The sequence below is a fragment of the Spodoptera frugiperda genome, chromosome 8 (assembly GCF_023101765.2).
Source record: "Spodoptera frugiperda isolate SF20-4 chromosome 8, AGI-APGP_CSIRO_Sfru_2.0, whole genome shotgun sequence".
NCBI classification, from domain to species: Eukaryota; Metazoa; Arthropoda; class Insecta; order Lepidoptera; family Noctuidae; genus Spodoptera; species Spodoptera frugiperda.
The window spans coordinates 9,289,256-9,316,867 of record NC_064219.1 but is presented as its reverse complement, the minus strand read 5'-3'; the positions used below and the strand labels follow the sequence as shown (position 1 = coordinate 9,316,867).

Below are 27,612 nucleotides of genomic sequence, written 5' to 3'. Positions count from 1 at the left end.
CTCGAGTTGTAGTAGTAAGCACAATAGCGTGTCCGTGATAAGAATTTTGGTTCTGATTTGTGTTGGTGTATTGTGATTGCGTACCTGTTTTAGTTATATATGAACAATTAATGTAATTCTGTGTATTACCAATTGTAAGAGAGTAATTGTATCTATCTCTTTTACGACTAGACTTTTGTTAACTATTGCTATAATTAATAACAAAACAAATAACATTGATGTGATCTGATTCTAGATGCACGGGCAAGAGAGTTGGAAGTGTCCTCCCGAAACTTTGTTAGCAACAATATCATTATCACCCAGGCGACCAACAACACAATCAGTAATAAAGTGTTGCCAATTAAAACGGATGTCCCACTTAATTAGCTCAACTTTCATAAATACCCAGAGTGGTTTCGGGAACAAAAATTATGGGCTGCCTGTCTACTATACAAGGATATCGATTGGCGAATTTAATTTCAGCAACACAGCACGTTCAGCCGATAGGCGGGCCCTTGGGGGCGATTTGGGCCCCGGAACATGCTCATCGTAATCGATGCCCAAGTTATGGCCTCCTTGCTCTTTTATTATGATTTGTAGGTACGTACTCTATACTGCTGATCCTGTGTAATAAGAATTTTTTTACTAGGTATATTGTCAGAGGACCGGCAGCCATTTTTGATGCCATTTCGAAAAGTTTTGTTAATCTAGTATATCTACACTGAGTATGAACTCTTGGTAGAGCATTTTTTTTAGATTGAACCTTTAAAGAACTAACCAAAGGTATTAATTATTTTAAGGAAAAGAAAACTTGAGATATTCTTAAACTTGAGATATATACTTGTTATAAAACAGCAGCCAAGGAAATAAATAAATAAAAAAAAGATATTTCACTAACACCACAATAACCGCTATTAAAAATTGGACGTAATCACACGAAAAGTTACCGAAAACAAATTAAAACTGTCAACGGTAAAAACTAGTTTAAATTTTGGCCAAAGCGTAAATAACAAATGGAGTGCCAAAGCACTATGTTAGCGCCATGCAAATGCATGACATTCGACCAAACATGCAGCATGACACCCTGCCAATTCGTATGGAGACTAAACACTGAATATTAATCCGTTTCATGCTATATTCTGACTTTGTTCATTATTCCACACTGCACTGTGAGTTTTTAATTTAAATGTATGAAGTTTTCTGATAGTCCTGTCATTGACTGCCGCGGCCGAATGGTCATTTACTGAATGAGCTCAGGATTTGATATCCGGGTCGAAAATCATTGTGTTGTTTTTCGATTCCATTCAGAAAATTCTTATTAGCACAATACCTTTTTTGAGGGGGAACATCATCCAATGACTTCTCCCGCCTTGGGCGAGGCGAGAGGGAGTGTCAGACTCTTACTAACTAAAAACCACCTTGTTCCTACTCCTGCTTTTCGAGCCGGACCCCGGTAACCAGCTAGGCAGTCCGCAGAGTAATTAGATGATTTTCCCCCTGAAAAAAAGCCCTGCTGAGCCCCATTTGGGTGGTCTGACGGCTCTTTGAGGCGCGCGCATACGCTCGGGTAACACAATACCTAAAACTGAACCTATTGTTTGGTTGAATTTGCACATTTTCATATTACATCACCACTATTACTATGTTTATCAACAGATATTATTATATCTTCATTCGTCTTAGGTCACTGAAAATAAGGGAGGGTTGTATTACGTAAGTGCCTTTTAATGTTAGTGATGTCAAATACAATTTTAATCCTATCCATGTGTGAGAAAAATAACTAAGTTATTTTATTATAATTATTTTAGAAATACAATTTTAGAAATGAATAATAATTATTAAATGAATTCACAATAAACATACGTTAATATAGCTCTTCACACCGTCTTTTCAAAGTACATTTCACTAAAAATGATCCCTACTACATTTGTTCCACGATAATGCTGCCAAAAACCACCCTCGAAAGAGTTTTAAAGATAAGGAATTTACATATCAAGAATAGACATCGTATCTGCAAGCTCCCTAACCGATCGGGTCGATGTGGTTGTGTAAAAACTGCTATAAAACTCAACGAGGCTCTAACTCTTCAACTTGTGGAGTAATAAAGTTGAACCAACAGAGTTTGATGCCAAGAATTTACGTATATTATGTTCGTAGAAGAGTCTTAAATCGAAAGATTGAGTTTTTGAAAAATTGGTTTTATGTTTTGCATGGCACTTGCATAAGATCATATGATCTGTAAAAATATTGTAATTATTCCACAGAATCGAGGCTTAAAAAATATTTATTTTTTAAAAAAAACTTCCTTCTTTCTTATTTCAAACTCTTGTTTAATTATATCATTGATATTAGCCAATAAACTACGTACCAATTAATTCAGTGCAATTTTTTTTTTCGCTTATACTTAATATTTATCAACATCAAGACTTGATGTTGATGACGTTAATAAGAAATTAGAAAGCTTTTTTCAGAAAATTTACGTTTTTTATGAAAATTGACGCATTTTTACGACATGGGGCCATTATTTACTTTAAAATCACGCTATCATTATTTTTTATAACGCCATCTCTGAATGAGTATTGGAACTACAATTTGTAACACTTCACATTACCCTTGTGATATCACGAGCGAATTTTACTTGCGATATCAAACAGAGGCGGGTTTTATAGTTGACTCTGGAATTTACGGAAAGATGGCAGCATGAGCTATGATTCTAGTGTAGACTCACTTTTTATGTAATTTAAGTAGATAAACCTAAAACTCTATTTATTGTTTTATATACTTTCTAGTTGCACCTACAGCCTTGGCCAAAAGTATTGAGCACCTTACAAATTTCGCTCGATCACGGTAAGTATGGCAGAAAACTAAATCTACTGTTGAAGTATTTGTTTGTCGGCTATCTACAAAGAATTAAAAACAATGATTTATGCCGTAGCTAGGAATAAAACACCTAGGTGTAATAAAATGAGATTTTTGCAATGTTTGTATTTATTTGTCAGTTGGTTACCATCGCTCGTTTTGACAACATCCCGTGATCCAGGTGCGTTTTTGGTATTTTATCTCAAAGTTATAAGTATTATCGTTGTAATATGCCAAAACGAAACGAACTTTCTTCAGAAAATCGAGTGGAGGTACAGCTTCTGCATGAGCAAGGGAAATCACAAGTAGAGATTTCCAAAACTGTGAAATATTCGCGCCGATCCTTGCAATTTGTTATTCAGCGATTCTATGCTATCCGATCACATCAAAATATACCAAAAACAGGGCGCAAACGCATCACCACAGACCGTCAGGATCATCTGTTACCGAGAGAGTCGTTAAAAAATAGGAAAAAATGATCTTCAGAGCTCGCTGCTGAGTTGTCAGAACAAAATAAGGTATCAATTTCTGCTCGAACTACTTGTAGAAGACTTTAGGAAGCTGATCCAAAAGGTTGTGACGCTAGGAAGAAACCATGGCTCCCGACAAAAACAAAAAAAAACTCGGTATAAATGAGCCTTACAACATCGAACTTTCACCAATTCAGAGTGGTCAAATTTTGTGTGGTCAGACGAATCTAACTTAGAGGTAAGTAACTATATTTAATGCCCTAATAAAATAATATAAAATGGTTTAAAATCCAAACGCATAGATGAAGTTCTTTTGTTTTCTGGAACTCAATATTTGTCTCTTTATAGCAGATTTTTGGTACCCCTGTTGTGACCTCTGTACGTCGCCGGGTGGGCGAAGATTTTAATCCAGAGTGTGTGGTACCAACCGTAAAACATGGTGGCGGTAGCATAATGGTCTGGGGTTGCATGACCGATTCTGGAGTTGGCGAATTGTTCGTGTGAGAGGGCCGCATGGACTCTTCTAAGTACATAAATTTACTAGAAACTGCGTTCCTGCCTTCATTCACGAAACTTTTCGGCGACAGGAACATGGATATTGGTAAATTCCAGCAGGATAACGCACCTTGCCACAAATCTGCCCGCACTATGGCATGATTCCGGGAAAATAACGTAGAGCTTCTTGACTGGCCTGCCTAGTCGCCAGATCTAAACCCCATAGAATATTTATGGGTTTTAGTAAAGCGCAGATGTAGGCGCCACACAATTAACAACAGAGAATATTTGAAACGCCACCTATGCCCAGAATAGAACGTGATTACTGCTAAAGACTGTAAAAATCTTGTTAGCTCTATACCAAAAAAAAATTCTGCCCTAATTAAGGCAAAGGGTGGACTGACAAAATATTCATTTTCAATTAATAAATAGTAAAATAAACATATAAAAAACATTTTGTTTTGTTTCTATTTGATATTTCGCATAAAACTCAAAGATTTCATGGGTGCTCAATACTTTTGGCCAAGGCTGTATAAAAGGTAAATAAAAACACACTTTTGAACAAATTAGTTTAATCCTTATACTTAAAATAAATTAATACCTCAATAGTTAGTTAAATTACATACAGAATAACCATAAACATAATAAATAAATATGCTTAACATGTGTTGAAAAATATATGCTGATAAGTAAGTAGGTACAGAAAATGTGAAATCACTTTTCACTTGAACACATAGGTATCCGATTGATTTAAATCAACAGATAATCAGATCGTGTGAAATTACTGATTGGAAGTGTTTTGTTAAACAATCAATGATGTAGAACGCAGTAAACATATGAAACATTCAATTTGTCATAAAGATATTCAAAAATTCCAAAATATCAAGAAGCAGAAATAACAATGAAGTTAATGGAATCACAGAATATGAATTTCTTATATAACCTTATATTAATTATAAATTCAATCAAACAAAAATGATAAGGAATACAAGAAATGCATGTTTATGAATACAGTTTTTGACTTTGACTTTGACAGATTTCGAACACGGAATGAAAAAGAAACATCTACCTTCGTCCATTAGTTAGAAGATTAGGAAAAATAATGGGCACGTATTTTTTGTTTTCCTTTTAAACAAGAAACAAACACTTAGCTAAATCAAAGAGGATGTAATTGAATACACAAAATATCACTTCTACACTGCTCTACGTACATTGTCACGTAGAAGTGACGTCATGTGACATTTCTAATCAATGTATCGTCTTAAATTTTTGATTCTATAAAAAAAAAGAAAAATGCGTATCCATTAATTTTCATTCATCTACTAAACGAACATTGGTAAACATTTTAGTCATCTTTCCTATGTTATAGCATTAAATTGATTGATTTTAATAAAATCTTCTGAATAAGGCAAGTGCGGCTGCTGACGTCATGATCAGGGTGGAAGAATCAAGATGGTTTCCTCCGTTCACTCTACAAGTATCTTCTGTGTTGTTAAAAGTGAAGAATGGCGTATCTTGAAGACTGTAGTTGGCTATAGCCTGGTCCAGTTTGACTGCATCTGTGTCCTTCAAATGTGGTGTACGTGTTAGCTTCCATATTTCATCTGAAAGTATACGAAAGAAAATATATTTAGCAGTTTTTTTTTATTAAAGTACATTGTGAGTGATATGTAGGTTGTTTATCAAAGTAAAAATACAGAGGAATGCTAAATACCTAAATTACTAGACTCTGAATTATTTATTGTAAAAGTATAAACTATTAAAAAATCCTAAAATGCAAAAAAAAAATACATAGGCTTCAAGTGCAAATGCGTCAAAAAAATCCCTTAAACGTTTGATCAGAGTGAACACTTCTAAAATCAAATTAGGTACTTACTTACTACGGTTTCTAAGAAAATATTATATTTTAAAATTACATTAGTCTATCTAAATCAGAGATTATTGTGAATTGATAATTATATTAATAGAAAAATATATTATAATTATCGCAAAGTATATATCGGAAACTAGGCAATCAAGATACCTAATTACAAATATATTTATAAGTTGCTAAGTTCATTTAATGAATAAATAGATTACAGTTCTGGTTATAAAAGTAAAATTTTTGAGTTAAGAAAAATTTTTGAGTTTCCATATAAAGAAAATCTCATCAAATAAACTAGGTACATACTAATCTCCAAATAATTAAAACAACAAATACCGTAAAACGGGGTGAATAAGATTTTTATTCACAAGGGGTGAAATGTCCTAACATCTATTCACCCCATTCCTGTATCTAATCACCACTCGATTCTATTTATCCCGTTTTACCGTTAAATAAAATTAAAGTAATCTAATCGTCAATCTAAACAACAAACAAATAGGTAAGTAATTATTTAGTTTGTAGAGGTTAGGTGTCAAATGCAAGAAGCGTTAGATTGAAAACCAGGAAAATCTCATTAATGGGATCCGTCGCTGTTTTGAGTTGGAATATTTTTATTATTAGTTAGTACTAAACAGAATCAACATCAATATAAAAATATTATTTGAAAGTGACCTATAGATGATCTGATCTGATAGGATGATTTGATTTTTATAAAAATATTATCTGTTTCGATAATCATATCAAAACTAGCAGCCGTTGTACAAATATTAAATTGCCACAAATCGATTATAATCTAACTTTTTCGCTTTGACTAGCTATGCTCAAAGTTAAAACCAACGTGATGGCTAAACGTCTGATATCTGCATAATTTGTTGTAACTCCTGGTTTCAGATATTTTTCTAGATATAGATGATTTCAAAAGTATTTAGGTGCTACAGATAAGATCTAGATTAAAATCGAATTGTGCCATTATAATATTTGCACAACAACAGCTAGTTTTGATATGATTATCGAAACGGATAATATTTTTATCAAAATCAGATTACAATCTATACTATACTTTCAAATAATGTAACTAATTTCAAAATAAAATGTTTTATCGACTTAAACTCACACATTTTACTCTATATTCCTTTAAGTATGACCTGGAATCTGGACATTTTATGCAACTAAGAAAGGAAAAACAAATAAAAATTCATAGTGACATTATTTTGACAGCTGTCACAAAAAATATTTAATAATGAACGTATTCGTTGACATATGTCAACGATTACGTTTATTATTAAATATTTTCATGTAATTCATCGTGTACAGAACCATTTCATAATAATTAATGTTAAACAAATAAGCTAGTAATTGAAAAGTATTCGGATCGGTCAAGTTTCCGTGCGACCGCGTTCGGCCTCCACTTGACCGGCAAATTGCCATCCACTACCGCCGTGCAGAAAAAAAGTTAATGTAAGGTAATTGACATTCTTAACTTTTGACCGTGTGTTGGAATTAGTCTGTATTTTTCCCCAATTCCATTGTTTTTTCGTTCGATTAAAGTAATTAATCACTAATCTATTGAAGATACTTAATGTTGGTATTAGATTGACCCACGGTCATCGTTTGATCTTCATTTTAAATTAATGTTAAAGATTGTTTGGCTGTTGTTTCACATTAATGACCCTGAATGAATGAAAGGGATGTGTGTGAGGGATGTGTCTAATCGAAGTACGGGGATTTGGAGAGAAATAACATTCAATGCACATTATTGTAACAATACCAATCAGTTTTTTACAGTTACAGATAGGTACAGAATAATAAGATCTCTGTGGTTTGTTGTTAATAAAATGTTAAAACTGAGTTAATTCAGATCATTATCGCCCTGGGGCTTCAAGCATTCACACCTATGTGTTGGACACCTTGAAACAGTATTAAACATCGACACGTGTAATTTATGCGTGCCGGCAAACAGTGCAAACGATGCGTGTAATCCAATTTTAATACTAGTCACGCAGTAAATCACAGCAGACTGTGTCAAGACAGACCTATTGTCTAACATTTTTCACTAAAAATCTATTTGTATTGTAAGGATTTCTTAAAATGTCAGTTTTTTGTTCCTTTCAAGCAATTTTTGGTGTTCCTCCAGACAGGCTAATGGAGGTATGAATAACTTATACACATCAGCTATAAACGAGAAAATGGCTGAATTGGTAAAATATTTTTAAGGTATTGGAGAGTTTTCTTGTCTGCTCATTTGATTTCAATCGCGGCTATTGATAGCCCAGTTACGAAAAAGAATCCAATCCAATACAAAACTGCCAATTTAATACAAGTTTAAACCTAACATTACTCCTGAATAAAGTTGTAACGAAACTACTTTAAGCGGATTATTGGTGTTGACTTAACATCGGGATTACATTGATCCAAAAACATCGCGATAATCCGTTTAGTTCATTATAATGAGTAAAATTCGCGAAAAGTTAATACTATATTACTATGAAAAACTTAGTAGTTTGAAAAATTAATATCAAGGTCATATATGACTCCATAAATATTTTTAAATTATTCTACTTAATGTTCATATACAGGGTTCTAAAATATATGTCATTATGTAACTTCAAGCAATTTATATAAAAAAAAATGAAATACTTACAGGTACTGCTGTTTCCATCCTCATTATTATAGCAAGCGAAGATAACAGCATAATGCTCGTAGTTTACGTCGAGAAATGAATAGGTTTCAGTCTTTTCATCTGTGGAAGATAAAAATTGCAAATTATGAGAAATTGTGTAGAAGATAATTAAGATATTAAAGTAAAAGTAGACCATGTTATTGTTTATTCTGACTGCGTAGTTGGTGCGGTGGCTGGGCAACTGCCTGCCGCGGAACGTGTACCTGGTTCAATTCTTACACGGAGTAACAACATATTTGTGTGATTAACAAATTATTGTTTCGGGTCTCGTTGTCATGTGTATGTGAACTTGTATGTTTGTAAACGCACCCACGACACAGGAGAAAATCCTAGTGTGGGACAACGCTTAAAAAAATCTAACTTTTACTACAATTGCTGCTCAATATCATAACTATAGGGTTATTGGGTGTGAAAAATCGTAATTGTGTAAGACTATTACAATTTTTCAATTCATTGTTTCAGTAACATAATTTAACTAACTTCCAGATATTCCGGTTATTTAAGATAAATTACTTTACGAAAACTTCGGATTTTTTAACAGGTCTATTAATGGTTACAACTTACCACGCTGCCCGCTAGTAGAATTGAAACATAGATAGGTAGGCGAAATATCTTCAAGATCAAGGCCAATTTTAACAAGTTACATAACAAAGCCGATTTACTTAATCTCCTTAGGTGACATCTTATATAATTGTAACGTACTTATTTTAATTATTTAAGTACCTACAGATTTTTGGTACACTAGTGTTATACAACAAGTCTTGATATGAAAATTTCCCAAAAAATCAAAACTGTTTTATATTTATTTTATTAAAGAAGAATGTCGTGATAGCCCGGAGGTTTTAAACGCCCGCTTTACGTTCATACATGAGAGTGCGGGTTCGAAACCTACCAACCTTTATGGTGTTTTTTACAAAGCTTACGTAGTGATTACGTACGATTAAGCAGTGATCATGTCTAAAACATAAATTAATATAATAGAATACTCGTAGTGAATCTAATGAAATCTGAAAATTATTACTGTTTAGAAAATATTCATTTTACTCGTGATTGGCTGTTTGGGATCGCTATTCGATCGTGTTCATAGAGTGACGAAACTGAGATTATCTTGTATCTAATATGTAATAAATAATAAAATGTATTAATGAACTTAACAAACATAATCCTAATACTATATCACCATTTGTTTAATTTTAATGTTAACATTATATCGTTAGTCCCCAAATTAGTCGTAACTTTCGTCTACTGTCATGACCATCTGTCTATCTATTTATAATAGGTAATTCTTTGTGGAATTATTTAAAATCTAGTTGCTAGTTGGTGGCAGAAAACTCGCCACTAACATTTCAGGTTGTTAATTTACTTAGTAGTGGCTTCCGAAATTAGCAGCAATGTGCTAGTTGCCGTTCTGACGAGGTAAATAACGCATGCTTGAATTGAACTGTCTAACAAACAAACATCTGTCGGTCCGTGTTGATGGATCAACCGACTTGTTTGTTTTTTGTTGAACAAAGAGTGAGCATTCTGAAATACATTTTTACTACATTCTTCAAATTTTCAGCAAATGTTGTATTCATTTATAGTTTTCAGGAACTACATTTAAAAATACCCACTTCAACTTCCTTGTCTTCAAACCACCACAGATGGGGCCCAGTAGGAGTGATGCTTGATCCGAAGCTGCAGATTACCTAATGGGTTTACCGGGGCTCGGGCTCGAAAAGCAGGAGTAGGAACGGGAATAATCGCGCACAAACATATTTAAACAAAAAGATCCTTATTTTTTGAAGTCGTCTAAAAATAATTATATTTTACCTACTCTCTAACATACAAACAATTCTTTACTTATGAACTCATTAAAACAAACACGATAAAGTTTACCACAATCTATATTATTTACTAGCTACTTCCGCGCGGTTTCTCTCGGCTCTTATTGGTCATAGCGTAATGTTTTATAGCCTATAACCTTCCTCGATAAATGCACTATCCAACATAAAAAGAATTATTCAATTCGGACCAGTAGTTCAGGAGATTAGCGCGTTCAAACAAACAAACAAACAAACAAACTCTTCAGCTTTATAATATTAGTATAGATTAGTATAGATAACGACTTTCCAAAATAAGCAATTATAGAAAATCTTACCATCATAAGTGACAAGCAGTAGATCCCCAGTGCTGTTGCTGTTAGGATCCGGGATGAGGGCCACAGAACCATTGTAGTAAGTCACTGTGTTGTTCGTGATCCAGCTGATGGAGACGTCTGTGGTATTCTGGTGGTCAAATAGTACGGTGGCACAGTCACCCTGCACCGCCATGTCTTCCGTGGCCACTGCTGTCAAGTACCAGATGCCGTCCAACTGGTGGATGAAAGTTATATTACATTATCAGGATAATGAAATTGAAAAAGATAGCTTTTCATGATATCTTTATCTCTTCTTTCTTTTTTTTTTGTTTAACTGTAGGATTAACATAATATGGACATGGTTCTGTATGTGTATACAATTATTAATATTGATGAGCTTATAAAATGTAGAATAGGATCTATTAATCTAGTTTAGAAGTATAGTATTGATACATATTTACCAACACGAAGATATCTGTTTGTTAACGTAATATCCGTTCTTTTCATCGTTTGAAAAGAACACTCAGTATTTTAGTGAATCACAATAAAATTACACACGTTTTAGAAAACATAATTAAGAAATAGGTTGCAGTATTAATTAACACAAGAAAATTGCACAGAGTTTCGAATTTTCCAGAATTAATTTACACAGCTTACCGCTTTCCAGTCCAATTCCCGTGGCGTCACCACAGGACAGCTCATATTCATGGTGGCACCTTCCACTCTCCATAACAAAACGACTAACACCAAACATTGGGCCAACATAATGACAAACATAGGCTGCCGATGCTGGCATCCAACTGAAACCTAACGCAAAAAGTTACGTCTTATAAAGTGAATAGTTTTTGTTGGCTTCAGTGCTATAGTTCCGGGGAGATTTGTTGTGTAGACTAGAGGGTTTGTGTTAACGAAGATTTCTTTATTAGGTAAAATATTTGTAAATGAAACACTAAAACATTTGTTATTTTGTGAAAAGAAAATTTAGTTGATTTAAGAATTTTAAAAACATGGCGTCACCCTCGAGCAATACGAGTACCTAAATACATTAAAGTACCGAATTGTTGAGTTTTTTTTTTTTTGTATAAAGGGCAAACAAGCATATCCGTCACTATGGTAAGCAATCCGTGTCTCACATGAACACCTGCAACATAAAAAGGATAAATACGTTACCGGTCTTTTAAAAAGGACTATACAAGTCCTAGGAGGATTGAGAGTCGTTGCATAGGCGATATGCATAGCGGTATTGCCGATTTAAAACAAAACACTTTTTGAAATCCCAAAGCACGTATAAGATATAAACACATTTGTCATTCTTAAAAAATATGTTATTCATTTGTTGTTGTTCGCATAGAAAGGACCGTTTTCCGCGCGCGCCTGAAAGATCCTTCAGACCACCAAACATGGGGCCCAGTAGCGCTGATGGCGCCCTGGAGCTGCGGACAGCCCAGCAGGTTACCGGGGCTGCGGCTCGAAAAGCAGGAGTAGGAACGGGGTGGTTTTTAGTCAGTAAGAGCCTAACACTCCCTCTCGCCTCGCCCAAGGCGAGGATGATTATCCCCCCACAAAAAGCATAGGAAGTAGGTTTTCTGCTATGCCACAGGTACTACTGTTTCTTGCCATGTGCTACAAAATAAAAAATAGAGGTCTTCTTTTGTTATTCTATCTATGTATAGACATTTTTTTTAAAGTAGACATTGTATTTTATGTTACAAAAAATCAATTGTATTCTCTAAATAGTCTGTTTGTTGAGTTTCTATAAATGCGTTAAAACATCAATAACGATCCTCAATAGCGATAATGATTCGGTCAAATCAAATTGTTTCTACTTATATAATTCTAGTTTCTACCAAAGCAGATGTTTTATGTATAAAATAGTAAATAACATTACTTAGTATTTAAGTAAATGTAAGTTTTAACTACGTTTAGGATATGGTGGGTCTAGCATGATATGTGTGTATACAAAAGACCTTAAATTAATAAAGATAATAAAAAAACTAGTTTCTAGTTTTTTTTAATGATAAAAATATAGCTGTATTTAAAAATACAACTACATAATAATATTTTTCAATAATTTGCATGAAAAATGTATGTAGTTAAGTGGTCGGAATAATCTACGCCGTCACAGTTAAGCATGAAATAAAAATTAAATTCGAATAGCAATAATTAAAAATTTTAAAATTGTATCTTAAAGCATACCATAATGAAATTTTTTACACAATATTCAAGCTGCAACAAGTATGGAATGAATTTATTGAAAATCGAATACTTATCGTGCATTTGCGTTATCGGCATCCAAACAAGATAAAGATAACGAAACATCTGCTTATCTCACTTTCTCGGACAATTGAAAAAACTAGTTTCAGAGATCAGACTAACAAAAATGTGTAGACAACAGTATTTATTACACTTGTTATTAGTTATTTATGTGGTGTTTTGTGGCGGCCAAGTTCTGCAGTTTGGAAAATGTCCCGATGTGAAAACTATGCAGTATTTTGATGTGGAAGCAGTAAGCTTGTTTCTTATATCTTTATTATACTTCTGGATCTTTCCAAAAACAGATCTATCTGCCTTCTACCTACTTTTTCACCAGCGATATGCTATGCTACGCTACTGTGAATGTGTTTGGCTTCCACCAATCATTCAACGGTACATAAGTATAGCTTAGCACTGGTGGAAACGGGCTCAGCAAAGCTATGTTTTTTGTGTGGAAAGATGCGTGCAATGGATGTTCTCTACTATCGATACAATACATTAGCGAGCTAAGCATCTTCCTCGCACGACTACATAGCTTAGTATCAGTGGAAACGGTCACATAGTTTCACAGCTTAGCTATTATATCTTCGTAGCATAGCTACATAACACATCTCTGGTAGAAAAGCACCCTAATTCTAGAAGGTTTTTATTTGTTGTGATCAGCTTCTGATGACAACGCCTTTTTGGCGGCAATATTTTTTCAGTCTTTCGTTTCCGATTACTACTTTCAAGGTCAAACTAAACATTGTTGGATATAAAATTATATCCCAGTTTCGCCTTCGTGAAAAAGATCGATATTGTACCTTTCACATATTCTCTTATAGAGAACAAAAATATGGAACCATGAATATTAATAAATTACCATTTTCTTTTAGTTTCTGGGCCAATGGTATGAAATAGAAAGATTCCCAATCTGGTATGAACAGTATGGTGATTGTGCATACAAAAGGCTACAGTACTGCGGGCGACGCGTGGAGATTGAACATGTATACGTTAGAGATGGTGTACAATTTGTCCTGCATCTAAACACCACCTATATACCTGGTCATGAGGCTGTGTTTGAGATACATGAGAGTAATATTGGTAAGTAACTTAACGTAAGGTCATTAAGCGAATAGTTGTAAGTTAAGTATCAATACGAAAGTAAGTACTACAAGACTGCCGGACAAGGAGTCTCGGGTTCGATTCCCTAGTCGAGCAAAGAAAAGTGGGTGTACATTGTATAGTGGCATTACGTGCAGTAATGTGCACCTTTGCCTACTCCTTCGGGGATAAAAGGCGTGACGTTGCATTGCACGAAATTAGCTCATGAACATGGATAACGCCGGTCGTCTTATGAATTAATGTTTTGTTTTATTCTTACATTTTACTCAATAATGTTTTTCTAACCAGAGGTATCCAAATCTTTAAAGGAAATGCAAACATAGGTTATACAGTAAAATTGCCCACAAACCTACTTATTTTTAAATGATTAGATTGCTACTAATTGATTTAATCCAGTAATTTGTATTGTTTATATTTTTATCGCCGCTTTTATCACTATTCCTCTTTTTGTCTTTTCCGTGTACCTTGGATACTTTCCAATTGATTTTCATAATTTCAAATAAATAATCATAACTTGCGAAATCTAAAAACTCTGTTACTTACTTCAGTTATAAGTATGCATAATTATATGACACATTTTGAGCTACTGAATTCCTCACTATCTTTATCAAATCAGTTGAATCACCAATGTTTTGATAACCACGCTTTGTTTCTTTCGATGCAAAAATTTAATCAAAGTTGAATCAGTATTTTGGTATTGTGTCTTTTCCGATCAGAATTAAAACAGCTGTATAACCTTCATCTCCCATTTTTAAAGTATCGTAAAATATAGTAAATAGCTTCTTATTTATCCTCTTTGCTTAGCAGTTTCTTTATGCCATTCACCATACAGGTGAGTAAATACAGGTGAGTAGCGCATTAGTTCTTCATCTTTACCAGTTTTTTAAAAGTAAAATTAAATTTTCACCACATCAATCAGAATATCAAACAGTAGTCTTAGATAGTAGTATCTTCGCTTTTGCCAATATTTTTCCAATAGTTTCTTATAATTTTATAAAAACCACTGACCACTTTTTTACCCGACTGCGCCAGAAGGAGGGTTATGTTTTTATGGAGTATGTATGTATGTTTGTATAATTGTTTTTAACAAGTATCAACTTATACCCAGGACAATATTTATTGTTTGATACCTTATCAAACAATGTGCATATTAATCAGAGGCAGTAATCTTTACTCACTTGATATTACCTAATTGATTACTCTCCTATCAATTTCGATAATATCTTGTCTGACGTATACATCGTGTAACAAAATACCCATATACATCAAAAAGAACCGAAGAATACAGGTTGAATAGAATCTCTACACAAAGTTTCAGTTTAAAATACGTTTACAAAAAAATTGGTACCAAATACTTGGTGTCGCATGGTTCTTGATTTTAAATCATCGTACAAACGTATCACATCACTACAGGGGTCACTCGCTACATTTCTTCTGTAATAATGATCGCCTATTACCTGTATCTACCTAATTTTGATATTCGGTTTATGGAATTTTATGAATTGGAAATATTCATAACTTCCTTAAATGAAAACATGCGTTTACAAAACCCTTCCCGTATCGTTTATTATGTTGTCTAGAAACCGTGCACTTGATATGTATACCCCCTTTTTGTTACACCGTGTATATCAATAGAATTTATGTTAGCTTAAATTGTGCTACTTTATGCCCCTGATACATGCATCACGTTCGAAATATGTTGATATAATTAGTAAGGAATTCACACTAGATCCGTTTCACAGCTGTTGTCATTCGGTGCGCATTCGTTTTAATGCAATCTTTTTTAAGAGACCTTAATCTATTGCATTATCTGTTATAGTTTTAAATTATCATAGTAAATAAGTGCTTGCTAATATAATTTGGTAGATCCTAAATTTTCTGTCACTTTTTCTGTGTCTATCAGTACGAACCTACTATTGTTTTCACGGAGTTATGCTTGTTGTAGTGTCAATTTTGTATTAGCTGTTGATTTTCTGGATATAAAACTAATTAATAAACTTTATTTAGGTATTTCATTGAAGGTCTTTGCAAATTCTTGTATAGAAAGAGACACCTGGGGTGTTACAATTGCGTTGTTGGTCTTTTAGGGGATTTAGAGATTTGAAAAATGGGGATAGGATGGAAGGATTTGACTTCCAGTACCGTCACATTCAATCTTGACACACACCACATGCATTGTTTCACATCGATTTGCTGTTAGGCTAGTATGGTATCACTTCCAGTTGAAACAGCGAATTCATGCCAAAACAAGGCCCTCTTACGTGTAAATATTAACTTAAAACTTTTATCATTTACAGATCCAATCGGGATACCGTTTTCAGTGATATCGACTGATTACAAGAATTATGCAGTTGTTTACGGATGCAAAAACAACGAATCACTTGGACTTAAGTACAGTGAGTATTATACGTAATCATTAAATCAATCACTTTAGTCATATCCTTACATACCATACCTATACCTACATTCATACCTACGTTCAATTAAAGGAGGATGCAAATCCTGGTCCCACTTTCCAATAGCTATGTGTTACATCATTGGATAGGTAATTTTGAGCTGAATTCAATCTTTCAATTAAATCTTAGCCCGTTCAGAGTTGTTCTTTATTAAAAAATAGCATTACTGATAAAACTACTATGTTTAATAAAGAATAACTCTGAACGGACTAAGATTAAGAACTTGGCGCCACAGTAACTTTTATTTTTAACTAAGATGGGACCAGATTTTATAGAAACTCTGGCGTCCTCATTTGTTTTACTCATAATATCTATATATTACTACGTGTTCAACAATTTTTATGATATAATTGTTTCACCCTTCACCTTATTTTCAGTATCAGCCTGGATTTTATCGCGGCAATCCACTTTACCTGAAGAATACCTTAAATTGGCATACAGAGATGTGAACTCCGTACCTTACGTGAGCCAAATATACATGGAGAAAGTCAACCATAGCGCTTCAAGGTGCACGTCACATTGGACGGCGCACATTCAACCGATTTATTTTAATGAAGATGGACAGAATTAAATATTAAGACTGGAATTGAAACCTTGTTTATTTCTGTAGAACAACATCTGCACAAAAAAGGCAGTGGTTCTGCTAAGGTATTAACATTTCCCTAGTTGCTACATTTTTTTTTACATTACAAGTTCACATGCACATGACACCCAGACCCGAAACAACAATTTGTGGATCACACAAAGAGTTGCTCCGTGCGGGAATCGAACCCGCTACCCGTTGCGCGGCAACCAGTTGCCCAGCCACCGCACCAACCGTGCAGTCAAACATATTAATTTATTCAGTTGTTACCTAATATCCAAAACTACTCGGACAAAATTAATATTATTCTCACGTGTGATGTGCTATGCTACGTTGATGTAGATGCGTTTGGCATCCACCAACCGTATTCATTGGTACACGTAGCATAGCACTGGTGGAACCGGACTCAGCTAAGCTATGTTTTTTTTATATGGAAATATGCGTGCTATGGATGGCTTCCCTACTATCGATACATTGAAGTTGAGCATCTTCCTCGCACAGCTACATAGCTTAGTATCAGTGGAAACAATCACATAGTTTCACAGCTTAGCTATTACATCTTCATTGCATAGCTACATAGCACATCTCTAGTGGCATCTCTTCTCATTTCTTCTGACACCCTTTGGTTATTATTATATCTTAACACTTAAGTATGAACTTTTATTCATACGCCATATCTCTCTCATTATCTCTTACATTTCTTTATATCAAGCAATACCAACATCCATCGACAACAAAGCGTTATTCATAAATGAAATTACTTTTATACTAAAACACTTCTGTTCGCTAAATCAGATTGCCACTTAAATTAAGTACAGTTTAGATTCTCTATCTACTTAATTAGTAACCTGTTTTAGCAATTTCCAAAAATATGTTTATAATATCACTCTTGTTGTGTTATTGATTAAATATTTATCAGATTTCTTTTAACAGGAACTACCTGATATGAATAACTGAACATAATAAACAATTAATTTGCGTCAATTTGTTTGTGATAGCTACTTCCTCGCGATTCACTGGCTCTGCTCGGCTCCTATTTGTCGTAGCGTGATGTTTTATAGTCTTTTGTTTGCTTAAATGCGCTAATCTCCGGATATATCTTTTTGTGTTGGACAGTGCATTTACTGAGGAAGGCTATAAAACATTACGCTGTACCAATTTGAATAATTATTGTGTTGCATAGTCCATGTATCGAGGAAGGCTATTTAACATCATGCTACAATCTATAGGAGCTGAGCCGAGTGTAACTGCGCGGAAGCAGCAAGTTTATATTAAAAGGCAAAGGCAATATTTTGACAAACCCTTCATGTAGAGTAAGGCCAGAAGTGGAACCAAATGCCTAAGCGTAATTCTGAATTTGGTTCCATATTTTGATGGGACCAAATAACCAGATAAAACAACTTCTTCGGTTAATAAAAAATCCGTGAGAGTAAGCGCATAAGTACTTTATTAAGAAAATTTTAGTGAATAGGTACTGGGTACCTAAATGTCATTGGCTCAGCTTGACGGTCTTCATAGTATTTGGGAGAACATTTCGACCAATCGTCTTTGACCAACTTGTTGACGTCCACACCGATGCGGCTCAATGATCTGACAGCCAGTTCCTTAGAAACGTCGTTCAACAATTCATTTCTTGATAATATCCATACGTATACTGGAAAAAAGAATTACGCATATCTAATTAGTGCATTTGTTGTATTAAAGTTTTCATGGCAAAATCTATAACAGTAGTTTTAACTAGTCAGAAACGTCTGACAACGGGTCCAATATAGAATTCGGTAATACCCTTAGTAATTCGTGGATGATGGATGATCGCCCTGCGGTCTGAAATACTGACATTGAAGTCAAAAATATAATAGCAATACTATATCTACATACAGGTAATTTTGAACATCAAGAAATTGAATATTCCATCAGTCTGTCAGTTAAACTAGGTACTCGTTCCAAAATGTAGATCCGTTAGAAGAACAATCAACTACATAATTTCATTTTAAGTACTCACTAGCATACCTACTGACTAATCAAATACAAAATAATGTATTTACTGAAATGTTTATCAATCAGTGGACTATACTCGCATGTGTATACAGTGGCATAGTAATTGTAGTTAGTGGCTAACACGTAGAAAGGATACTTCCTGTGCATCACTGGAATATTAAAAATTGATGTTAAAACACAGGTAAGTAATATTTGCTTTCTATAATTTCATACATAACATAATATTATTATTCTTTATTAACGTCACCCCCAATTACATGGGCTTTATAACACAAACCGTTTATGGTTACATGCCATAATATGCACCTCTGCCTACCCCTTTAGGGAAAAAAAAGCGTGACGATACGAGCGTTTATTAATCCGCTTTCATGTTATGGTTATATTTTTGGCATCTAGCAATAGTTAAGAGGCTTGAAAGTGACATCAACTATGTCTGTTTTGATTATGCTGTTAAAGTCACTTACAGAATCTGAGTTTTTTTTTTCTTTTTTATTTAATTGTACTTACATCTTCTAGGTGCATCGTCAAAATTAAATGTTACTTGCAGTCTCGCGCTATCAGTTATGTCAATCGGTATGTCAAGTTTTCCAATGCTGTATCTATGGAAGAGGCCTCGGTCCACCCTGGACTGGTTCAGGTAGATGCCAGTAGGTCTGGTTTGCAGTTGTATCACCGAGCAGTTGTTCTGTTGCTGGCCATCGCTTGAGTAGTGGTATGCTTGGTACCATTTGTTGTAGAACTATTGGGAAAGAAACAATATCATAAAAAATGTGAGTAGGTTACAAATTGGATGAATCTAGATACTGAGAGTACTGGTAGATATGAAGTTTTAAACGGGTGTCTCGCTTAAACATTATTATGTTTTTCGGGTTACTCACGCAACTATTTGACTGATATCATGACAAGCAGCAGCAATAGCGGCGTGACTGTCGGCGCATCGTATGTCGCGGAATGCTGCACATGAATATGAGCCTCTAGCATGACTTGAAACTATTCGAGTTTCTCGTCAAATAGTAACGTTAGTAAGCCGAATGACATAGTAATTAATTTAGTATATCTCACGAAAGTTCTAATATAAATATAGTTAACTTTAGTTTTTTGTTCCCACTTTTCAGTAGAGCATTTTTCAGTAGAGTTGGTAGGAAACTAGAAAGTTTTTTTTTAAGGGGGAATATCATCTAATGGTTTCTACCACCTTAGGCGAGGCGAGAGGGAGTGACAGACTCTTATTAACTAAATACCGCCCCGTACCTACTCCTACTTTTCGAACCGAATCCCCGGTAACCCATTAGGGAGCCCTCCGCTCAAAGTAGTATACATAGGCATATTTACTACTAATTTATTCAGTCTTCATTAGAATAGATTTGTTACTTACATCAGCCAGTCTAAATTCTCCCTGTAACTGGACATTTTCAGGACATTTTCCAGGTAAAGTGAAATAGCCGTACACACTACATACACAAAAAAGAATAGAGAATATTAATATTTTAAACATTTTAACAAAATAGACGTACGATCTTTGTGGAGTAACAATTTGATATGATTTTCTTCGTAATGTTTTTGTTTTAAATAAACAAATCGAGAGGTTATCTTTGTGTATAGGTTAAATTGTTTGTACGATAATTTCTCAGAATTATTAAGAGAATGTTCTTAAAGTGATACGGTATTTTATTTGTTAATATAGCTGTGTTACTATTAATGTACCTATTATACATATTGATGGGAGTGTATAATATCAAATTAGGTATTTTCTTATTTATATTTAAAAAAATAACCCATATTGTGCCTTTTTAAACTCCTTACTATTCCTGAAGTCTATTCAAAAATTTTAAGAAAGTTAATAATGCATTGGCTGTCCCTAACATAAGTGAATCTTAGCTTGTCACATGCACTTACTGGTTCCCCAACTCGACCAACGAAGCAAAATGCGTAGAATACCTATGCATATTTCGAGAAATATTATTTAGAGTTAACACGTCTCCAAAATGTATACTACTGCTACATACTATCTGTAAGTCATGCAACGCATAATGTACATTTCCTTTTTAAGTAAAAAAATAGGTTCTGATATTGAGGAAAAAAATAACACAGTTATGTATTCGTGTTTTGCATCCAAACATTACCCAACAATATTTCTAGGTATGAACTTAATTCTATAAATCAGTTTGTTTATTAACATCTTGTTTTGAGAAATGATAACAAAGTCACAATAAAAGTTATACTTATAATGATTATAAAGAGGTGATTATAATGTGACAAATATACTGAAAAAAGGTTAGGGCATATTTTATTGTATGTACGTATGCCCATTCTTTTATTAGAACTATGCATTATTATGACCTAATGGTATCTCGGCTAGTACAGAACTTGAGGAACCAGCAGGTGTACAACGTATCGCATTCAATTCCGAGATGGAAAAACGGATACGGATACACAAATCATGGCCCGTCGTCTCCATTTCCATGTGCATGTGCATATGCATGTATATGAGAAAATCCTGATGTAGGATAATGGGACCACAGATGGGACCCTATGGGTAGGGCTGATGCCTGATCCGGAGCTGCGGACTGCCTAGCGGGTTCACCGGGGCTCCGGCTCGAAAAGCAGGAGTAGGAACGGGGTGGTTTTTAGTCAGTAAGAGTCTGACACTCCCTCTCACCTCGCCCAAGGCGGGAAAAGTCATTGGATGACTTCCATCAAAAAAAAAGGTAATGGGGCAATTCTATTATATTTACAAAAGCAGTGTTTAATTGAGTTTCATCAGTTGAATATACATTACAAAGTATCTCAAACGATTTTCTCGTAATAGAAGAGGAAAAACAGCACACATTCTTAGAACAGACTGTAAACCTAGAACATTACAGACTCACCCTAATTGGGGTAAACGAGCAAACAATTACCACATCCTTTTAACCCACAACGCAAAAAGTTGCGTAAACACAACTAAACAGTAAATCAGACGGGAGGATGTCCACGTTACGTCTCAAAACGTGGTCAATTTACGTCTATTTCTGTATAAAACGTCTTGGGGTCAGCACATTGAATAATTACATTGTAGGACGGGAGTGCTCATTCGCTATCTCATTCTCGGACGCTCCACTTGTCTTAAAATGTTACTAGTACTGTTCTCCCTGTTTGTAGGAGTTTTTGCTGCCGAGTATACTCTACCTGGAGAATGTCCTGATGTCAAGCTGCAGGACAATTTGGATCCTACTAAGGTGAGTTCCAATTGTATTAAGGTCTATATTCCTTTGGTATGTTTTTGTGAGACATATTTTTTGTGGCTATGAAGTCTAGATTGATCGTTTATAAATTAGTCTGTGTTGTGCCAGGTTATGTAAGTTCGTGTAAAAAAAGTTGTAGGATCCCAATATTTCAACGCTTATAATGGGTTCGAAGTAGTTGTATTTATCTTCTTTTAATACAGCAAAATGTTTTGAATAATTCCGCAATCAAACTACTGCTAAACAATAACAATATAAGTTTACTGTACACTTATCCTATTCAAAAACCTTTTATTGATTGATTTGCTGATTATAAAACGACGGTTTCGTTTCAAAGTCAGCCTAGGCCTAGATACTTGAAAAAATTGAAGATTAGAAATAATTAGATCAAACAAATGATTTCTTACTAACAATTATTTGCTATACTACCGGCGTATACTTTTGAAGTAAATTGATTATCATGAAATCTATAGATAATGATCTCCTATGGAATTTTAGTTGTTCAGCTATCGACGTAGATCAGCGAATTGCTTTTAGTAAATAATTATATTAAACTTTGATATAGTTTCGATTACATGAATATTTTTATGTCTAATGAATAGGTAGGTAGTAATTAGGTACCTACTGTTGTTGTTTACTTGATGGGATTACAAAGGGTATGTCTAGTATGTAGTATTAGTAGTTCGTTGTTTCTTATTCAACAACTATTAAGGTTGCAAGCAAAGTCAACAAATTATTAAAAAATAATTCGCCAGCGAGGTTAAAATACAAAAGCAGTCTCTTTCACTAATCAACGTCCATATTTTTGATTTTCTTGAAATATAGGTAGAAACGCTGGGTCGTAATGTGAATGAAAAACAATCCAACACACTTTTCCATTTACAACAGAAGTAGAATTTTATAAATTTTATAAAATATTAGATTAGAGATAGTCGATCGTTTTTCTAAAACAATTACTTCTCATTGAGTAAATATATCTCTCATATTGTCATATTTATAAATCTTTTCTCAGTTTTCAGGCCTATGGTACAACGTAGCAAGCTTTGCCAGTGATGGACGGGAAATATATGACTGTTCCACAATGGATTTCCAAGAAGACAACTTGGGATACATGTATAAAGAGACCTATGTTCAAATGGACCAGGGCAATAGGACCCAGAAGGTGTACCAAGCCAGAGTGGACCCCACTTTCGATGCTGGAAACCGAGCCCTGTTTATCATGAGCCATGAGGCTGGAGGTAAAACGTTCTTGATTTCAATAAATTATAGCAATGATAGAAAATGCATAAAAAGGTTCATTACTTTTCACTGTTTAAGTTTTATCTGTACTCAACTACATATACTATTGCAGGAATCAAATCAAAATTCCTTGCATGCGCATTTGAATGTAAAATACACTAAATCTTTGGATATCAATCGCGAACGAAATCATATTTTTGTATTAATTTATATCTTCTTAACGTTCTTCTATTTCTTAACATATGAAAATATCAAGAAACTTCAATAAATGACTTATAATTTATGTTTTCAGACAAAGTGCTCCAGTTTCCATTCTTCATTTTATCGACTGACTACGATGGCTATGCCATCGCTTACACATGCAAATGGCTGAAGGCGAAAATTCGTAAACACTACGGTATTTGCATTTTATTTGTGATACTAGCTTCTGCCCGCGACTCCGTCCGCGCGGATGTCGGTCTTCGCGTGGAAGTTTTATTTCTCCATTTTGAGTAACTCTGACAATGACATCTTATAAATATCTATTGGACCCAAATACGGCGAGACCCATAATAATTAAGGAGATCCCTCTATTGAGCTACTGCTGTTGAGCAGAATAAAACTGAAAAATAAAGATTTTTTTCTACGTATTTTTCCAGGATAAAAAGTAACCTATTTTATGTCCAGGATAATAAGACATAATTATACCAAGTTTCATCGAAATCAAACCGTTAGTTTTCACGTGATGCCTGAACATATATAGACAGACAGACAAAAAAATTATAATCACATATTTGGGTTTGGTATCGATCCAGTAACACCCTGCTATTTATTTTTTCTATATTTTTAATGAGCAGAATTGACCCTTCTACAGATTTATTATAGCCCGCGACTTCGTTCGCGTGGAATAGTGACTTCCGGCAAATTTTTGGTTTTAACCACATAGTTCCCGATTTCCCGGGATCTCTTCAAAAATGAGATGTGGAAGATATTCTAGGGAACTCCTCAAAAATCAACATAATGAGCTCTGCGTTTGAATTTAATAGATGTATACTCACTTAGGGCATTGAAAAAATAGTTTAAAAACGGACTTAAACTAAAGAAATATTATAATCTTTCCGAACTTAAGATGAAAACTAACTTAAAACTAAAGAATTAAAGAAAGCTACGAATTACGAATTTATAACAATTAAAAAAGAAATTATATTACAACCTATCCTCAATGCTATAATAACCAATCTTAAACTAAATAATATAAAAGAGACGACTTAAATCTAATTAATTTATAAATTATAGACTTACAATTTTATTAAACAAACTAACTACAGTAACTACTAATAATCGATATCAAACTAAACCTACGTTAAATAATTTAACCAGAAAACCAGGAAAACTCAACAAATAAACTTTTTAATAGACAAATACAACGAAACCAATTTAGAATACACGAAACAGCAGGACCACTACAGACAAATAATCATACGACTTATAGTACACTATTTCCACAACAGTACCGAAGCGCTCGGCCGATACCCAACCAAATGAATGTAACGAAATTTAAAGTTTATTTTTATTTTTTGAAATAAAAACTATCCTATGTCCTTTCTAAGGTTCTAAACTATATCTGTACCAAATTTCAACCAAATCCGTCAAATAGTTGCGGAGATTAATGGTATAAGCATAGAATGTTCGACGTGATTCTTTAATTTGACATAACTTTTTTATTTATGAACCGATTGACATGAAACAAACACTAAATGTAAATTTAAGCATCCCACAATATATTCGTGAAAACCGCATCCAACTCGGATCAGCCGTTTCTGAGATTAGCGCGCACAGACGAACAGACAAACAGACAAACAGACAAACAGACAAACAGACAAACAGACAAACAGACAAACAGACAAAAAAAAAGTTAATTACATTTTTGGGTTCGACATCGACATAACAATAACCCCTGCTATTTTTTTTATTTTTATTTTCAATGTACAGACAGCACTTTTCTACGATTTTATTATATGTATAGATTAGTTATACATACCTACTATGAATCATTCAAAAATTTTGCATGGATAATTCCTACGTAAAGATTAGATTTCCAAATTCTTTTGACGGATTTAAAAGTAATGATGTACTTATGATAATTCTTAAAAATGTTGTTAAATTTCAGCAAAATGTTGAATTTTTAGGGGATATTCAATAACACTTGTAGTATTGACTGTTTTGTATTTATTCAATACATCCCTCATTTAATGTAATAATTGGATCAATAACCTAACAGTTTTAATTGTAGTTTTTGTGATGGTTAGATCAGATTCGACTAATATCAGTATTTATTTTAATTGAGGAATGCCACTAAGAGGAATAACACCATTATTGGTTAAGGCCATTGTCAGATTTTTATGTCTTTTGGCTAAATCGATGTTTTCTATAATAGATTGATAGATTAATTATTTATGATTAAAATGTGTTCAGGCAGTATGATTTAATATATATACTTTCCCTATTTAAATTTCAGTTTACACATGGGTGCTGACACGTGGTAAAGAAAAACTTCAAGGAGAGCTCCTGAAAAAGGTTGAAGATTCACTGTCAAAATATCCAGAGCTGGCTGAACACAGGACTTCATTCGTATTCAAAGATTTCTCAGAAGCAAGCTGTGCCTATACGAACAAACAAACAACTGACTTCTTTACTAGTAATTTCTGGTGAACCCTGAGCGAAAATCTTGTATTAGACTGTGAATAAACAGTTTTAAGTAAAATTTGTTTAGATTTATCATAAATATCAAGTCTTTAATGGTGGCCACATACGTAAGCGGTATACCGGGACTGAAGGCTTGTGCAAGTATACCGGAGCGTGTGTGTGACAAAACTTGCACAAGTTTCCTGACTTGCACAAGTCTGGAAGGCAGATCAAAACTGCGATCTGTATACCAGCACAAACTAGTTTGTGCAAGTATGCATGAACGTGTGTGTCGGAACACTTCAGTCTTGTGGGTGTCACTTGAGATAGAACCGGTGGCATATTTTACAAAATACTTATTGCATAACACGACTTATTTGGTTTGTCTCAGACGCAGAACTGAGACTGTGCAGGTATACTTGAATCGTGTGTGACCACTATGGACGTTAGGTATACTTGCACAAGTTTTCAGTTCCGGTATACCGTTCAGGTATACCGCTACGTATATGGCCACCATTAGGTAGAGTAGAAAAATTCACAAGGCAGGTAAAGTACCTGCCTTGTGAATTTTTAGTCAATACTAGCTGCGGCCTGCGGTTTTGCTCGCGCGGATTACGCACTTTGTGTCTAATACCTAGAAGTAGCCTAAGTTACTTCTTAGAACATCGCTTCGATACCGTGGGATAAAACGTGTCCCATGTGTTACTCCAGAACATAATCTACCCCTGTTCGAAATTTCATCCCGATCTTTTCAGCCATTTTGACGTGGTTGAGTCACAACAATCATACACACAAACACAAACTCACAAACATTCGCATTTATAATACATATTAGTAAGATTTATACAATCCAATGTTATGTCATGATATTTTGTTTAATATCATAACGCATTGATATAAATATACTTAATATAAGAGGATTAACTTGCTTTATACTGATAAGTATTTGATACTAGTTAATCCCATTGATTGAAGACAATAGCTTAATTTGTTTGTATGTCCGGCACATGCATAAAATTCAATGGTAAATATAATATTATTTTCTTCTGAATTATAAACCTTGTCTCAAATTAAGTTTTCAAACATAAACACACATATAACTACATTCATATAACTCAGATCGAATGACACACCACACAACAGTAGTAGATATCGACATCGCTATATTATTACCTATGTATAGCATAGTCTTGTAAAGCTAGGTATTCTACTAAAAGATCATAATGCTTTTTGTTTGGTCCAGTATCTGCTAAATTACATGAACTGACGAGAACATTATCATTTTTCCAAAGTGATTTTCCAAAATATATGAGAATTATCTAGACACACGGCAGTGTGTCCGCCAAGTTCGAGCAAAAAAACCGACACACCGGCCGTGGGTTATATTACACGAACCATTTCGGGCCAAGTTCGACCCACCTATAACTCAAAATCTATTTTATCTACGCATATGAAATTTCTAGTATCTGTCCTACTTACTTATCTAAAATACAAAATTTCATTAATGTACCTATTGTAGGTGTTGAGATATTGACGTCAGAAAATCGCTATTTTTACTATACACTCACTGACTGACTCACTCACTCACTCACTCATCAAAAACCTAGACCACTTCCAATGGTCGT

General features: G+C 34.1%; 4 protein-coding genes across 4 annotated transcripts; 2 read left to right on the top strand and 2 right to left on the bottom strand.

The window, feature by feature from the left end:
• Window positions 1-4,358: 4,358 nt before the first annotated feature.
• LOC118275529 (uncharacterized) lies at window positions 4,359-11,291 on the bottom strand. Its single transcript, XM_035593524.2, has 4 exons — window positions 11,124-11,291; window positions 10,488-10,701; window positions 8,309-8,407; window positions 4,359-5,407 (listed from the first exon to the last, which is right to left on the bottom strand). The coding sequence occupies exons 1-4, from the start codon at window positions 11,241-11,243 to the stop codon at window positions 5,190-5,192; spliced, it is 651 nt and encodes a 216-aa protein (XP_035449417.1). The 5' UTR covers window positions 11,244-11,291; the 3' UTR covers window positions 4,359-5,189.
• A 1,500-nt stretch (window positions 11,292-12,791) lies between these two features.
• Window positions 12,792-16,871, top strand: LOC118275532 (lopap-like). The gene is made up of 4 exons (XM_035593528.2): window positions 12,792-12,972; window positions 13,595-13,802; window positions 16,121-16,219; window positions 16,657-16,871. Exons 1-4 carry the CDS (start codon window positions 12,847-12,849, stop codon window positions 16,848-16,850), a joined length of 627 nt encoding a protein of 208 aa, XP_035449421.1. The 5' UTR covers window positions 12,792-12,846; the 3' UTR covers window positions 16,851-16,871.
• A 1,421-nt stretch (window positions 16,872-18,292) lies between these two features.
• Window positions 18,293-20,403, bottom strand: LOC118275437 (insecticyanin-A-like). The gene is made up of 4 exons (XM_035593388.2): window positions 20,236-20,403; window positions 19,368-19,599; window positions 18,908-19,009; window positions 18,293-18,516 (listed from the first exon to the last, which is right to left on the bottom strand). The coding sequence occupies exons 1-4, from the start codon at window positions 20,353-20,355 to the stop codon at window positions 18,323-18,325; spliced, it is 648 nt and encodes a 215-aa protein (XP_035449281.2). The 5' UTR covers window positions 20,356-20,403; the 3' UTR covers window positions 18,293-18,322.
• A 1,401-nt stretch (window positions 20,404-21,804) lies between these two features.
• LOC118275531 (insecticyanin-A) lies at window positions 21,805-26,066 on the top strand. The gene is made up of 4 exons (XM_035593526.2): window positions 21,805-22,078; window positions 23,097-23,322; window positions 23,616-23,720; window positions 25,821-26,066. The coding sequence occupies exons 1-4, from the start codon at window positions 21,971-21,973 to the stop codon at window positions 26,012-26,014; spliced, it is 633 nt and encodes a 210-aa protein (XP_035449419.1). The 5' UTR covers window positions 21,805-21,970; the 3' UTR covers window positions 26,015-26,066.
• Window positions 26,067-27,612: the final 1,546 nt, after the last annotated feature.